We start from the raw sequence: 15009 nt of genomic DNA, 5'->3' as shown, positions 1-15009 counted from the left end.
CCGTATAACTTTCCATTCACACTAGTAGACTGACTAGCTTCCCCCACTAGAATCTGGGCTCCTCCAGCCACTCCATAATGGTAGCACTGGGAGAAGGAAGAACTGCGGCAAAGAAATGGCTACAGAAGTAAAAAGTGAATATAACTGAAAAGGGTGATCTGCAGCAAAACTTCTCAGTCGGCTACCAGCACTTTATACTTTGGGAGGTACCTTCCTATAGTGGGATACTTTTGTTTGTCACAGGGCAAATACTTGCATCCTTTCTGCAGCTCATCAGGTTAACAGTTTGGATTTTATCCTAATGTATTAAATAATGCAGTATGATTTAGTTTCTCTACATAGTACCTACTACCATTGCAGCTATAGACAAGAAGCACACAAGGTACCAACCTTGATTATCGTATAAGCTTTGTTCTCTTTAACTACGGTTTTATATTATGAACACATTTACAACACCAGGGACACTCACTATAGCACAAGCATTTATTCTCACGTTTGGGTCATTTTTGACAGGTGACTACAGTAGAATTTGTTTTATTATTACAATTTTGTGAGTTCAAAGGGCAAAAAGATAATCTACTTATGGTAACGGTCAGACAATTCCCCCTCCACCCTCAGCTCAGGGCTTTTAAGTTTTGCTAACAATTTTACAAAGCTAATTAAATATTTTCTATCGCACAGCATTTTAGGAAGATATTACAAGAACAGGATTAACATTCTTAGTGTCTTTGTCCTAAGGGTCCTTTTCCAGATTGTAATGAAACATTGTCATACTATATCTTTTAAAATACTCACTCCCTACATTCATTCTAGGCTTAAAGAGGATTTGGAAGGGTAAGTGGCTGGTTGGTTCACTGTTATAGTGTACATAAGAGCATTCAGGAATTTTATGAGAATGAAATGCAAAGATCATCATTAAACTGTCACACATGGGGGCAAACAACTGTCTGAACAACCTTCAATGTTTTTGGGAAAAAAGCTTAAAATATGCATTACATGAATCTGGTATTCACAAGGCTTTTGTTAACATCATCTTTCCCTGCACTTTGCTGATACTGTGTAGACCTTTTCTGTCTTTGGCACAATGTGTGTCCACAATATGTACAATCTCAACGTACTTCCTACAACAGGCAGTCTGGCAATTTACAGGAGGTAGGGTGTAATGAAAAAAGCATGTTAATAATACAAGAACAGGCTGAGAGGTAACACACGAGAATGGAAAATTTAAATATTGTAAAGAAGACTTCAGTCCATTTTCTTTTGAATACTTTGCTTTGATCTTTCAATTACGTCTTGTATACAGGATACATGTGAATTGATATATACATGTGCTAATGGATATCTTAAGAAAAAGGCTGTGCTTGCTAAAATGGAATTTAAAACATCTTTAACTGAAAACCATACTTAATTTCTACGCACTTCTAGATTTATTAACAGGTCTCTTCATTTTACTCTCTCAAAACCCCATATTTTAGCCATCTGGTTGTGCCTCTCTGTTGGTCTGGGAATTCAGTACCTAATTCCCGACGAATAGTTTTGCTGCTCAATGGCAGAAATTAAAAATCAGAGTCCAGACTTTGGAACAAAAGCTAAATTAGAACTGTTACTTCAGCCTCACAGCATTGATTCACAGGCAGGACAGCAAAGCTACAAATGTATTTTTAAAGGAAGAACAGAGAATCAGGTGACTGTCTCAGCAGCCGTCAGCCACTTCGCAGCCCTGTTGGATGCTTCAGCTGTTCAAACAGGCCTGGAGGGGAGCCTCGCTGAAGGGCTGGCAGCTGGCTCGCCAGCAGCCCCCAGCCCAGCCAGATCTCACCGCTTCCCCTCACTCCTGTGCTGCCATATGTGACCAGCAGATGAAGGATGGTCTCAAGTGACTTAACTTGACTTCCCAGATGGGAGAGGAGGCAGGTAAAGTGAGGGGCCTCCAGAGGAGAATATAGTGCATTTTCAAGGAAAAACAGGATTTGGGTTCCTCAGCTTCTGGCACACCCACCTGGAGATTACCTTCACGTATACTCAACAGAGAGCACTTGGATCAAGATTTGTTTTGCTCTTGGACACTGCAGCTGTCCACACGGTGGGTGAAAAAGGAGGAACCAACAGGAAGCCCTGCGTAGGGCTGGTTAGGAAGCTATACTGCACCCTGCTTTGCACTAATTCTTCCTTAACCCACGGTCATCTACAGTCAGGATCCAAAAGCTTTTCATCCTCGCACAGATTCATGTCTGGGTGAAGAAGGATGCCCACTCAATCATACCTCCTTCTGCCAATTAATCCTGTCTCACAATTCAGCTATGTGACACATAAATTATAAAAATTACATTTAACTCTTTCAGCAATTAGAATTTCTGACAAGTTCCAATTCCTTCATAAAAAGCTGATATAAGAGATACAGCAAGCCACATTTGAATTTTATCTTCAAGAAACAGCAAACACCTCCCCTCCCCCACCCACTTCCTTCCTCAGGGCACTGAAATGCAATATCCAAGCAAAAGACTACGATTTGGGTTCTATTCAACGGGACATAGTACATTCTATTTTTCTGAATACTGTTGTAAGAATCCAAATCACCCTACTGGAAGACCACTATTGAAAAAGAATGGTGTAAAATGCAGAGGTAATACACCGCCTTAAGTTATAAAACATGCAGAGAGAGTGGGGAAATACTTCAATTAGAATAGGACAAACTGAAACCAAACAAAGCTTTTAGAACATTTTGAAGGAAAACAAAAAAATTATTAGAAGCAGAGCAAGGAGATCATAACTTTTTTTCAAATTTTTATAAATCATCAGAGAAGACCACCTGATACTATCACTATTCTTGAGCAAAAGTATCAGATACTTACAGATTCTCTGTTCTGCTTTTTAAAGTTAGGTACTTTGCAGATAAATGCAATGCAGGATAATGAAATCCCAGAGCTCACCACAAGATCACCTCCTTCCCTTCCACCTTCCTTTCTTGGAAGTCCACTTATCATTCTACCTGTTTGCTGTGACTAAGAGTTTTAGCACTTACTGACTTTAACAGATTGCTGCTCATTAACAGATTGTTGGATGTTGATAGAAATAGATAGAAATAGCTTTTTAATAGAAAAGAAAAAATCTGATAAGTAATCACATTTTCCTGCTCTTATTTAGATCTCCTCCAGTTCGTATTAGAAAGAATAAAGACACAATGTTAAAGATCAGAATAAATATCTAGAATATTGTCAAGAATTTTTAAAAAGGTATCTTCAGATATTCGTAACTTTCTACATCTCACATAACTTCTCAGTTCAAAATGCATCTGAGTATAAAGTAAAATGTCAAACCCACATATACAATACAGTAGGAAACTACCCAACAGTTGTGAACTATTCACACACTCTAAGCACTAATTGAAATGTTGCTGTTGTATCCATTAATCCCAAAGTGTCAAAGAATAAAGCTAGGGGAGGGTGATGAGCAAGAACATAAATCACAGGCATCACAGTGAGGCCTGGAATGTGCCTGCGATGGACCCTATGAGTGAAACCCCAACAGCAAAGCAGTCTGTGCAAAATCTGCGTTGATCCCTTATTGCACAGATTGCAACATGTTATTTGTTGCAATGTACTATTCTGACAAGCTTCCATAATAATATTTAAACTACTCAAAGGGTTTCTGGGCAAACCAAATTTTTTTCTAATGTGCTTTAAAAGCTTTGCAGAAAGGAAGAATTAAAGTTTACTCTTTACATCTGTACAGCCCATGCTAGAAGTTACACAACAGTGAAAAGAATGCATTTTTCAGTCCTTAAGTTACTAATTTTTTGAAACTTTCTCATTTTGGCCCAAGTTTTTTCTTGTCCTGTCCATGCCATATGCTCAATATAACAGCTACATATAATAAAACACGTTGTCTTAAGGTTATGTTTTAATCTTAAAACCATGAAATGCTACCATGTTAGATCAAATAAAACTCTACTAAGATCTCTTCACTGATAGAAGTTTCCACTGCGCAGCAACCAAAGATGGTAGAAAGAATAGAAATTAGGATGGTGCATAACAGGGCAAAGGCTGAGAAGATGATCTGAAAACAATGCAGACAACAGCTGGACTCATTGGGACTTCTCATTACTTTGCTGTGAACATATTGTTCATACTGTGAAAGCCACCTGCAAGGCATGCATTTTATCCTCTGTACTGCTAGAAATGCCTGAGTGAAGCAGTGAACCGGTTAAACTATACAGAGTAAAGTACTGCGCTGCTCACAGATGGTATTTTAAATATTAGAAGCAGAATAATAAAGTAGTGGGCAAGCTTTCTTCGCTGTTACACTGCTTGTTCAGAAGGCAGATGACTTTAGTGAGTGCACCAAATCAGCTTGTCTAGATGAATGATTATGCTGTCACTATTATGAATACTATGCTATTTCTGATTTCACAGCTGAGATCTGTTTTACATCTAGGAAGTGACACAAATGCACATACCCCTACCCCTACCCACCCACCTGAAAAAACAGTATTAAATTTGCAACATCAAGCATACTAAAAGAAAAAAAAAAAAAAAAAGTCAAACCATTATCTGTTTGGCCAGCTTGTGCAATCATGAGACAAACTTTAATCACAAATATTTTTTCAATCAGGCCCTGATAATCCTATCAGTTCACTCCACACAGTAAAAGGCCTTAAGGCTGTATAACAAACCACTGTCAGAAAGATGCCTGCTCTACCTGTTACAGAGTCTAGCTGCAATGTAACAAATAAGGCAGGAGAAGGAAAGACAAGTGTATGGTTAAAATGCCAAAAATTCCCCTTAGCCCTGGCCCTGTGGACTTCCCACAAGAACCCTTTGTGATGCTAACCAAATTGCTTGAAATCAAATGTCCAGTTTCCCATAGGTGGCTGCTAATTGAGTAGTCATCAATTTTTTTCACGTGTCCAAACTAAAAACCCCAGGATACCACCTGCAGAACTGCCCCATTTTACAGCTGTGACCAAAATCATTGAGATCCATGCCTCAAACACATAACAGGAAAGATACTCTGAAAAAAACAGAGCATAAGATTCTAAAAATACGCATTGAAAAACATGTTAGTGAGCCTTTTCACTGTATTTTAGTCATCAACTATACAATCAGACCTAAAACCTATTCATAACACAAGGATGTTATGGAAGTAGCTTCCTTCATACAGATTAACTGTTCATTCTCAGCAGTGAGCTCCATGCAAAATGTAAGTAATTTAATCCTGCCTTCAGTGCAGGACTGAACCAGTTTTATAAAATAATTATATTTTGAAGAGTAAAAATAAACCAACATCTGATGTTTACTAAATGAGTACTATTATTCTGCACAGTGAGTAAGGTGGTGGTAGTTGTAGGAGGGAAGAAACTCTATGTAACAGCACATTTTAAATTTGCATCATAATAAATAAACTTGAGAGGAAAAATTAAAATTTCACAGATATTTGACTTTTTTTTCCTCAGTTATAAAAGTGTAATATTTACATAGTGGTTTTGGGCAATTTTGTACTAGACTATGGTCTTTTTACTGGATACAGCGATCATGATCCCACTAGGAGTAACAATAGATGTACGTTTCAGTCAGATACTTGAGTTAAAAACAGTTTCATAAAAAAATCCCCAGAAATGTTAACATACTTACTTAAAAATACCTTTACAAGAAGCTGTACTGATTTTTTTTTTTTTTTTTTTTTAAAAAGACAAAGCTTTAGCAGATTACAGAAAAAGATCAGTATATTACTGACATTAAAGAACTCTTTTGCAGTGTTAAGACAGATACAGAAAGGAATTCTCGGACATCTACTCACGTTCACACTGTATCACATCTAAATTAAACTGCTGGATTGCTCCCATGCTTATTTGTCTTAATTCACTGTCCAGTAGCATCTGCATTAGGGACATTGAAAGATGCTGGCAGGCTGACATGCAAGCTGTCTGGGCCACTTTTCCCTAGTAGAAAGAGTAACAGGTTTTAAGATAGAAACAAATGATACATCACTAAAGAACTGTTTATCTGTTTTGATTTTAATATATACTCAAAAGTCTTAATGACGCAGGACTTAGATTAGAAGGAGAAAGATCACACTTGCTGTTATTTCTTTGACCTGTTAGCTTTGTTTCTATTAAATCAGTCGGGGAACTAAATTAAATATATGTTAAAGCAATTATTGATATTTCTTCTGGAAATCCAACAGTCTTCATGAAGAACATTTGCAAAATAATAATATAAGTTGCTGAAGCATATGAACAGCTTTGTGGATTTTTTTTTACCCAAACAGAATGAAAGCAAGAACGCAATGGAAATCAACATGCTGTGCATTTTTACAATAGTTACAAATAAAAACTTTATATAAACCAAACCCATTGCTTTCAGTTGGGGCACTCCTTGTAACAGTGTGTGCTAATTATTGGCACCTTAATTGCTTGAATACCATCTCAAAGCTCGTTGCTAAATTATTTAAAATATCCATGCTAATCCATCATCTTTTCAGGTGCTTAATAAATCAGTGCTGTCAGTAATCAACTACTTACAAAATGAAATGTAGCCCTCTGCTGTACAAAATAGAAATAATTTCCCAACTACAGTCTAGTTAGTAACATTTCTCTTTGTGATGTATATGTAATTGAGACAAACAGTTTTCCAAACATGAGACCCAAAAACAAAGCACAAAATCAGATATTAATTTGATAAAATATTTTAAAATTAGTACAGAAAAATTGAAAGATATGGAAATTGTACCTTAGAATTAAGAAAACAAATTAAGACCAGATACCCAATCAGATGGCACCGTTCTATTCATAGCAATGCAGTCTTTTAGAGCAGAGTGATCTTGGCTTTCAAATGCAATTATATGAATCTCTACAGTTTAATGCACTAAACCCATGCTTTTCAAGTGACATCTATGTTACAACACATATTGAAACAAAGGTAGCTAGTAACATGCTTACATGAAAGAAATCATAATTACATAACACACCTACTGGAGCACACCCCTCTATCGTTTCACTTATATCCATCAGTAAAGCGATGACACCTATTTCTTTAAAGCAATGGTTCCCCAGCTGTTTTCTGCAAAGTCAGGTTGATCAATTAATTGTTGACTCACAGAAACCCATATAAACAATGAAAAATTATGAGAATAGACAGCAGTTCACTGTCTCAAAAAGTTTGGAAAGTTCTGCTCCAACATCTGAAGAGCCAGATCTTGTCCTTAACAAGACATCTTGCTCATATTAACAATAACAGAAAGCAAATTTGGCCCTAAATATTTTGTACTTTAAAAATCCATTCTTTGTTAAAACATAATTAAAATGTAGACAATACAACGGAAAGCATCCGCTTCCCTCACATGTCACACTGAAACATTAAATGGCTTTTGCTAATACCTCTTTAGCATTAGGACACCTTGAATTGTTAGGAGCTTTATATCTAAAATGAGATGTCAGTTTCTTAATTAAAAATCCCAGAAAAGCAAATAGCATTTTTGACCAAAACAGATGAACTGACAACAAGGAATGTAAGAAACAATGCAAGAACAGCATGCTTAAAAGTCTCCCAAACCCAATGGTAATTACACTGGGAGACATGCAGCTCTATTCCCCAAGCAGAACCATATCAATATGAATGGGAAAAAAAAAAAAAGAGGGAAAAAAAAAGGGGGGGGGAGGGAAGAGGTGAGAAGGGACACAGTAAATTTAATTACAGTGTAGTACGTTTGAAATACTTAATGGAAATGTCATTTTGATTTAATGGAACAACTACTGCATCTCTGTTTAATGTACTGCTCCATCAAATCAGCTCCATGTCCTATTTATGCTGCCACTATAACGTAATGAAAATTCAACCAGATTAATAGGTTGTCAAGAAAAATTTTAACATTCAATTTCTTTTATATGCAAACAATGTGTACTCCTCTATCATTTTACAAAAAAGACAGAATTTTATATTTCTAACAAGTGCCTGTAGTTAATTGCTACAATCTGGCAAATATCAATAGTACTGGAGCACAAGATAATGGTTACAATACAGAAATGATATGGTAAAAGCCACTTAGGCTTTAAATAGTTATCAATACATGTATGTTTAATGTTTATTTTAAAATTTCATAAAATGGAAGCATCCTAAAATTCAAACTATTTTCAACTATGTAACTTGAACTACAGGCTTATTGTTCACATGACACATCAACAAATAATAGAAGTTTACTATACACAGTTTATACCTACTCAATATAATCACTCGATTTTCTTAAATCTAGAGAAAAAACAAAGCTATGTATATCAATCAAAATGCTGAATATTAACTGAGAGAAATGTGAACTTTACTGTTATCCTCTTCAAAATTCAGTGCTTTCCCATTCAAAATACATTGGATGTGAAATATTCAGAAAAGAATGAAATTCAAATTTGTATTTGACAAATGAGATCTAGTTAAAAATCTATCTCCAAATTTCCACCATTCACCAATTTATCAATTCCTTGGCATTTTTTCATAATGCATTTTGAAGAGGAAATTTAAGGATTTGTGAACATAGCAACAACTTTTTTTTTCCCAGAACTGAACGGATCTCTAGTTTTAAAACATTCTTAATAATATTTGTCAGTTTGTGGTTTTTTTAAATTACTATTGTTATTTTTTACTGGGGGCATGGGGAGGTGGCTGTGTTTACTGTATCTAGTAATTAATTATCTATATTCAATAGCATGCAGCGATTCAGCAGGCTTCTCACATTTGCTCCAGTTGCCTCCCCTTTGGAGACACTACTATTATCTCCGCTGTGCCTATGCTAATTGCTGCTATCTACAGAACCTATTCTTCCACTCAGCCAGTGTAAAGTTTAGGAAACAAGGACTCTATTCTATAAGCAAAAACACCTGCTAACAGTGCTAAAGGCAACTGTTTTTTCACCCAGCCTTCACGTTTTGCTGAAATACAAGTTTGTAAAAAGCAAAAACCCTTAGACAAACTTCTTATATTTCAAAGGAACTTGTAAAGAGAATCTGCTGACATATTAAATCCTTTTTTATAGGACCCGAAAGCTTTTCTCCTAAGAACAATTGCAGTAAAGAGACATTTGGCTCCTAGGAAATTCCCAAAGGGTCAGCTGTATGCATCCTTCCACTGCATCTTCGCAGTACTGCTTTCTAAGACCCATGCTAGCTGTCTCAAAGGCAGCTTTCATCATTCACTATGGTGTCAGTCAATATGATTTATGGACTGCATTCAACAAAGTCAAAGCATATAGAATGAGAAATATGACTACAATCTGCTAATTTGTTTTGTATTGAGCCACTTAGGAGTCAAAGACCTGATGTCAGGCTGAGACCAGCAACACAATTAACCGGCCAGTGACAGATCCATCCATCCTCCCTGCCAGGCTGTGCCAATCAAAGACAGCATGAAGCAGCCTTTCGAGAAATCGGTAAGAAACCCCATTCTGTAAGTAGCCTGTGGAGGCTGTTGATTGACAATTTTTGAATATAACTCCAGAAAACTACCACCCCTTCACCCTCACTGCAAGCTGTGAAATTAGGCTTTTGCTGCCAATCACAGAAACAATAAAATAACACAAACTGCCAGCCTCAGCATAAAAGGAAATAACAAAACTTATCTGTTAAATCTAAGAAGTTAAGATGAAGAATTAATTTAACAATACAAAATGACATAATGAAAAACTTTCCTAAAATACAAAGAAACTAAACACACAGATTTTATCAGTCATAACAACTAAAACATTGTATTACTTAACATCAGGACTAAACCACACTTTTGTACTACTGATAAAATACAAGTATAGCAAAAAATGGAATTTTTAAGAATCCATTTTACTTCCAATCTCTCCCCCAAACTTTACTGATATAATAAAAAATACCCACTTGAAAGTAATTTGTAACTGTTACTTTTCAATAGTCATTCTTTTCCAAAGAGTTGTCCAATACTAACTTTGTACTGACAAAGCACATATCTAGAATAAAACTTCAGCTAATTCTAAACTTAGATTAAAACTACTTACATATACACCCTCTGTAATTTCAAACTAATCAACTTGAAAATAGAAGGTAACATTTTTCTTTAACCGTTCAAAGTAAAAACTAAAAAATGCATGTCCTTAATAACAAATTTGATCATCCAATTGATTTCATTACATTAATGGCTGTATAACGAAATTTGAATTTGCTTTTTTATTTGAAGTATCTAATGGCACTATAAACTGCAATATGAACCCAAAATGGGATGTTCTGAAAACAGAAATAATTCCAAAAGTCTAAATTCTTGTGACTTATGAAAACAGAATCATTAAAACCCACATGACTCTCAAATTATATCCTTCCAAAAGGAATGCAGCCTCTGTGCTCTGCATTGCTGAAATTCTGTTAGTGCTTGGTTGTGACACAACCAGCATGCTGACACCTATTCAACAGTAACAGGAAGTATTTCTACACAAAATACTCAAAATTCGTAGTGCTCATGACACCTATTAGCTTGACAGTTCAATGTAAGGCTGAATAGTCAAATCATAGAAATATTCATTGGAACGAACCACCAATGTCATGTAGTCCAACCTTCTACTTGGAGCAGGACTACTACAAACACTCATTCAGGTCCACTATCCTTTTTTCTGGCTGAGCCTTCAAAACAATGAAGGGTAGAAATTCAACAGCCTGTCTGGGTATCAGCCCTTCTGGGTAACCTCCTCCAACACCGCACTACCCTCTTCGTGCAAACTTCTTCCTACCTCCCTAAACCTCCAGTTGTAACTCATGTGCTCTAGGCTCCTGACAACCTGGAAGCCTACTTCTAGATAGACACTCTCTCCAGATCCACAGAGCTACTACTCAGCCAATAGCTTTTCAGACCATAGCAATGCACAGATTTATTCCCACACTGTGTACCCTAAGTGCCTTACATATTTGGTCACTTAAACAGTGAACAGCACAGTATACATTTGTTGCTGTACACTGCTTAAGTGAAAAAGATTCAACCATATCATTAGAAAAAATTAGTAAAAGTAAGTTCAGAAATTCAGTATTCAGAAGCTACTCTTATCAGAACAATATTAATTTCAACACCTTCATTATCATGGAAATGCTTATGCCAAATCAAAATAAACTCCTTATACAAAAATTGATGACCTGAAAATAATTGGGGCTTGGAAGAATTCTTAAATGCCATCCATATTCTCAAAAAAAGAAAAAAAAATAATTGAGTACACACATTCCCTTGACCCCAGGCAGAGGCAGCAGAGAAACGATGGAACTTTCACTGATTCTTTATTCTGTTATAACACTCTATCCTTATTCTGTATGCATGTCTCATAGGTGCATCTTGATACCTGACCTCTCTTCCAAAAGGTCTCATAGTCTCTAAATTATCTCATTTGGGATGTGAGGCACAACCCACCGACCTTCTCCAAGGTTTTTAGGGCTCCTGCTGTCCCAGTGTACGAAAGCTCAATGTTAGTCATTAACCTGATCCCTGCATGCAACCACACAAGGTACGCAGCAAGTCATCAGCAAAACAGAAGAGTCTTTTTATTAAGTGATTAAAAATTGAAGCAATAAGCCTGCAGGCAGTTCATAGTTTCTCAGTTCACATGCTTTTTCTTCATCTTGCATCTACTTACCGACATAGCTGCATGGTCATTGTTGTTATTCTGAGAAGGAAACCAGTAAGGCAATCAAAACAAAAAAATTAAGATGTACTGTCAACATCAAAAAAAAAAAAAAAGAATAAAAAATTGGTAGCAATAAAAGGTAAGGAAAAGCTTCCAAAAAGAATTACAGCTACATAATTGCTTAAATTATTTTCTTTGAACTTATACAGTATTTTGTCTAGGCATAACACAGAAATTATAACTGAAATAATACTAATTTGGCAATAAAATGTTTTTCTGTAATAAGGAACCATATGCCAAAATATCGAAGTAGCAAACTGCAAATGACGAAGCGTCTGTTGATATGACTTTCCAGAAAGTTTTCATTATAAGAAACAATGTATTCCAAAATATTTAGCTTAAAAAATAAATGCCATGTTTACCACCTTGGCTTTCAGAGGCCATCTGTACATCATTAACATACTTTGTCCAAGCAAGACTTAGAATGGCTCAGGACAGTAAGAATCTAAATGTAACATGACCCATTAATAAATTTTAACATGAATCTAATGGTAATATAACTGCAGGACAGAATAAAGCTATTTTCTTTTCCAAAACTACTTCTTAAATACAGTAAACAACCACAGAGGGGAAAATTAAGATGTAAAACTTAAGAGGGGGAAAAAAAAAGCTTCAGAGATGCAAGACCTTTCCAGTGATTCAACAGAGAGATCAGACTCCAACTAAGTTGTGCCAACAAGTATGCATTTCAGTAAAATTGAGATCTACCTGATTTAGACCTATAATGTTCCAATAAAAATTATACAAATTGCATAAAACAGCTACGTAACATGAGATAGATTTTTTCAAAGTTATGTCTACATTGGTACAGAAATGGTCATATGGTACAGAAATGCTCCAGTATAGCCCCACATGGAAACACAAAAGGAGACACATCCCTGTGCATTTACGCAGCTTACACACACAGCTAAAATAAAACACGACTAACAACAGGAGCCCAACGACAGCAACAAAAAATTGTTAAAGAACATATTATAACACTTCTACAAGAAGTGCATAGTTTGAAACAACATCAGAAAGTCGGTGACTCTTGAACAAGACCAGTGAGAACCACTGTGGCCAACTAGCACCCCTGGCCCTAGTACAATGAATGCCCTCTAACATGATCAGGTACACTAAGGTAGGAAAAGAACAGATTCCTCTACTTGTTCTGCTCTTCCCTTACTAGAATTATGGCCAGTAGCTACGACGTGTGTTTTTTGATTTCTAATTACAGAAAAGGTTCTGAGAAACTGTTTTGAGCAGTGGGATGTTTCTGCCAGCCATAGAAAAATTATTATGGAAACAACACTGTGACATTAATGGAATAATCCATTAATGAAAATTAATTCCAAAACTATTTCAAATCTTAACTATGGCATATAAGAATCTAGCCTTGTTTAGCACTCCAAAGCACTTACTATTTTAATGAGCTATGGGACCTAGTTCTGGGCTTATCTTTGAAAATGCTTTCACTACAAATTTTCTCTTAATGAAAATAATTATTACAAATGTAACCAGAATCACCATAATGAAACTGTATACACATTTTCATACAACCTCCACAGCTCATGCACAACAACATTCATAGGACTGTATGTTTCTACAACTGGCCAAGCCAGAATAGGGATACATGGGATAAGTAAAAAAGTTACAAGAACCCTCTTGCCAGACCAGACTAGCTGTCCACATAGTTCTACATCCTGTCTGTTACCCGACCAGAGTCTGAAATTACAGAATAACCTCTTCACAGGAACTAGCTTTCTCCAAAGGTTGACTTATGCCCCCCGGCACATATTTCTATTCCTTTCACACTTGTCAAGTCCTAATGTCACAGCTGCTTCTTTCCATCCCTCTTAACACATTATTTCGTTCTGTCTGTGACTCATTTACAAACAGCTATATCACAACATACATTTATGGCAGACTTCTGTACATCCTTCTCTAGGAGTTACACATCCCTTCACTGCTATATGCATATGACCATTGAGGAGCAGTGCCATTTGTTCACACTGCTTTGTACATTAAGTTACAACTAATTTAACTATCTAACAAACTTGTTATTCTTTATAAAAAACCAACTGATTTGGCACAGAAGCACATGCCTCACATGTCATATTCACATCAATATTACATAATATATTTTGAGTGGGTTATGTCTCTGGTTCAGTACAAAAAAAAAAAAAAAAAAAGGGGACTGAAGAGTCACAGCCTTTTGACATGTGATTTGGAAGACCAGATAAGCCCACTATGCCAGCAACTTCAACGCCTTGCTGGGCATGTAAAGAAATTATCCTTTACTTCCAGTCTGCAGCCTCAAAACATTCTATATGCATTGAGGACTTATTCTTTATAGGCATTGCACGTAAGTCAAGTGAAGCACTCGGACATCGGTCTGACAGCAGCAACCAAGGACAAGCTGATGAAAAGCAGATGTACTCCAGACCTACAAAGCTATAAACTATTATGATGATAAATCAAAGTAGAAATTGTCTTCTTTTTGTCTTAAAGGAAGGGGAAATTGGACAACAGAATGCAATGATTAGTACATAAAACAGGTTAACAGTACCCTTTTACCTGGGACAAAAAAACACAGGATAAATTTGAATATGAACAAGGATTCATTTCAACGAAGCTCAGTTAACTAGAATAAAATTAATTTTATGACCAAAACTATTTAGCTAAAAGCAACCTTGGAGAATCAAAGGCCTCCATAATCTTACACACAAATGCAGGATTTGCACCAATTCTGCACTGTTTGAATCAATGTATGTGTACGCAGAACCAATATGGTTAATTAAAAAGACCATCTGATGCTCTAGAAAACTGAATGAGTTCTTACACTACTTGTAAATTAGCTGTTGTTAACAAAATTACTGAAGTATCTGAGAGTATTTTCTAAGTATTACTATGGGTAAGCATCATCAACATACTTAAACACATCTGAAAATGCATCTGCACTGAAAGAAAATAAAAAATACATCTGCCAGCATGTGCACAATTTAAAAATCACATCTATCTTCAAAATCTTAGTATTCTAAAATAAAATAATGCTCCAATAGTTTGAAATTAAACTTAATTTTGAACACTTACAGGTAAATGAGTAAAAACTTGAAACGTGCTTCTTAAAAAGTTAATAAGGTCCATTAAGTATCCACTGGCTCTTCCATCTGATTCAGACATTGTCCAATCATAATCAGCAATTTGAATAAATTCATCTATTTTTTGGTTAAGTTTTGTGTATATTTCTCCTTCTGCAGCATGCCTTGCATCCTGAAAAAAAAATTGTGTGCAATCGTCATAACTCTAAAATATTATTAGAATGGAGATAAAATTATATTAATCAATGAAACTTATTCCAAAATA

At 35.8% G+C, this 15009-nt stretch overlaps 1 protein-coding gene across 5 annotated transcripts in view; it reads right to left on the bottom strand.

Moving 5' to 3' along the window:
- The window catches only part of EXOC6 (exocyst complex component 6), a 101348-nt gene that overhangs the window by 27990 nt on the left and 58349 nt on the right, over window positions 1–15009 (bottom strand). For 3 of the 5 annotated variants that reach the window (XM_086467412.1, XM_086467414.1, XM_086467415.1), the window contains 2 exons: window positions 14737–14916; window positions 5797–5938 (listed from right to left, as the gene is read on the bottom strand). In XM_086467412.1, the coding sequence (XP_086323538.1) occupies window positions 5797–5938; window positions 14737–14916 (322 nt within the window). Of the gene's footprint in view, window positions 1–5796; window positions 5939–11613; window positions 11644–14736; window positions 14917–15009 lie in introns of all 5 variants that reach the window. The other 2 variants (XM_086467411.1, XM_086467413.1) reach the window with 1 other exon arrangement.

The sequence above is a fragment of the Leptosomus discolor genome, chromosome 6, assembly GCF_034619465.1.
Source record: "Leptosomus discolor isolate bLepDis1 chromosome 6, bLepDis1.hap2, whole genome shotgun sequence".
NCBI lineage: Eukaryota > Metazoa > Chordata > Aves > Leptosomiformes > Leptosomidae > Leptosomus > Leptosomus discolor.
Note: the sequence above shows the minus strand (reverse complement) of the source record. Positions and strands in the feature narration are given on the sequence as shown.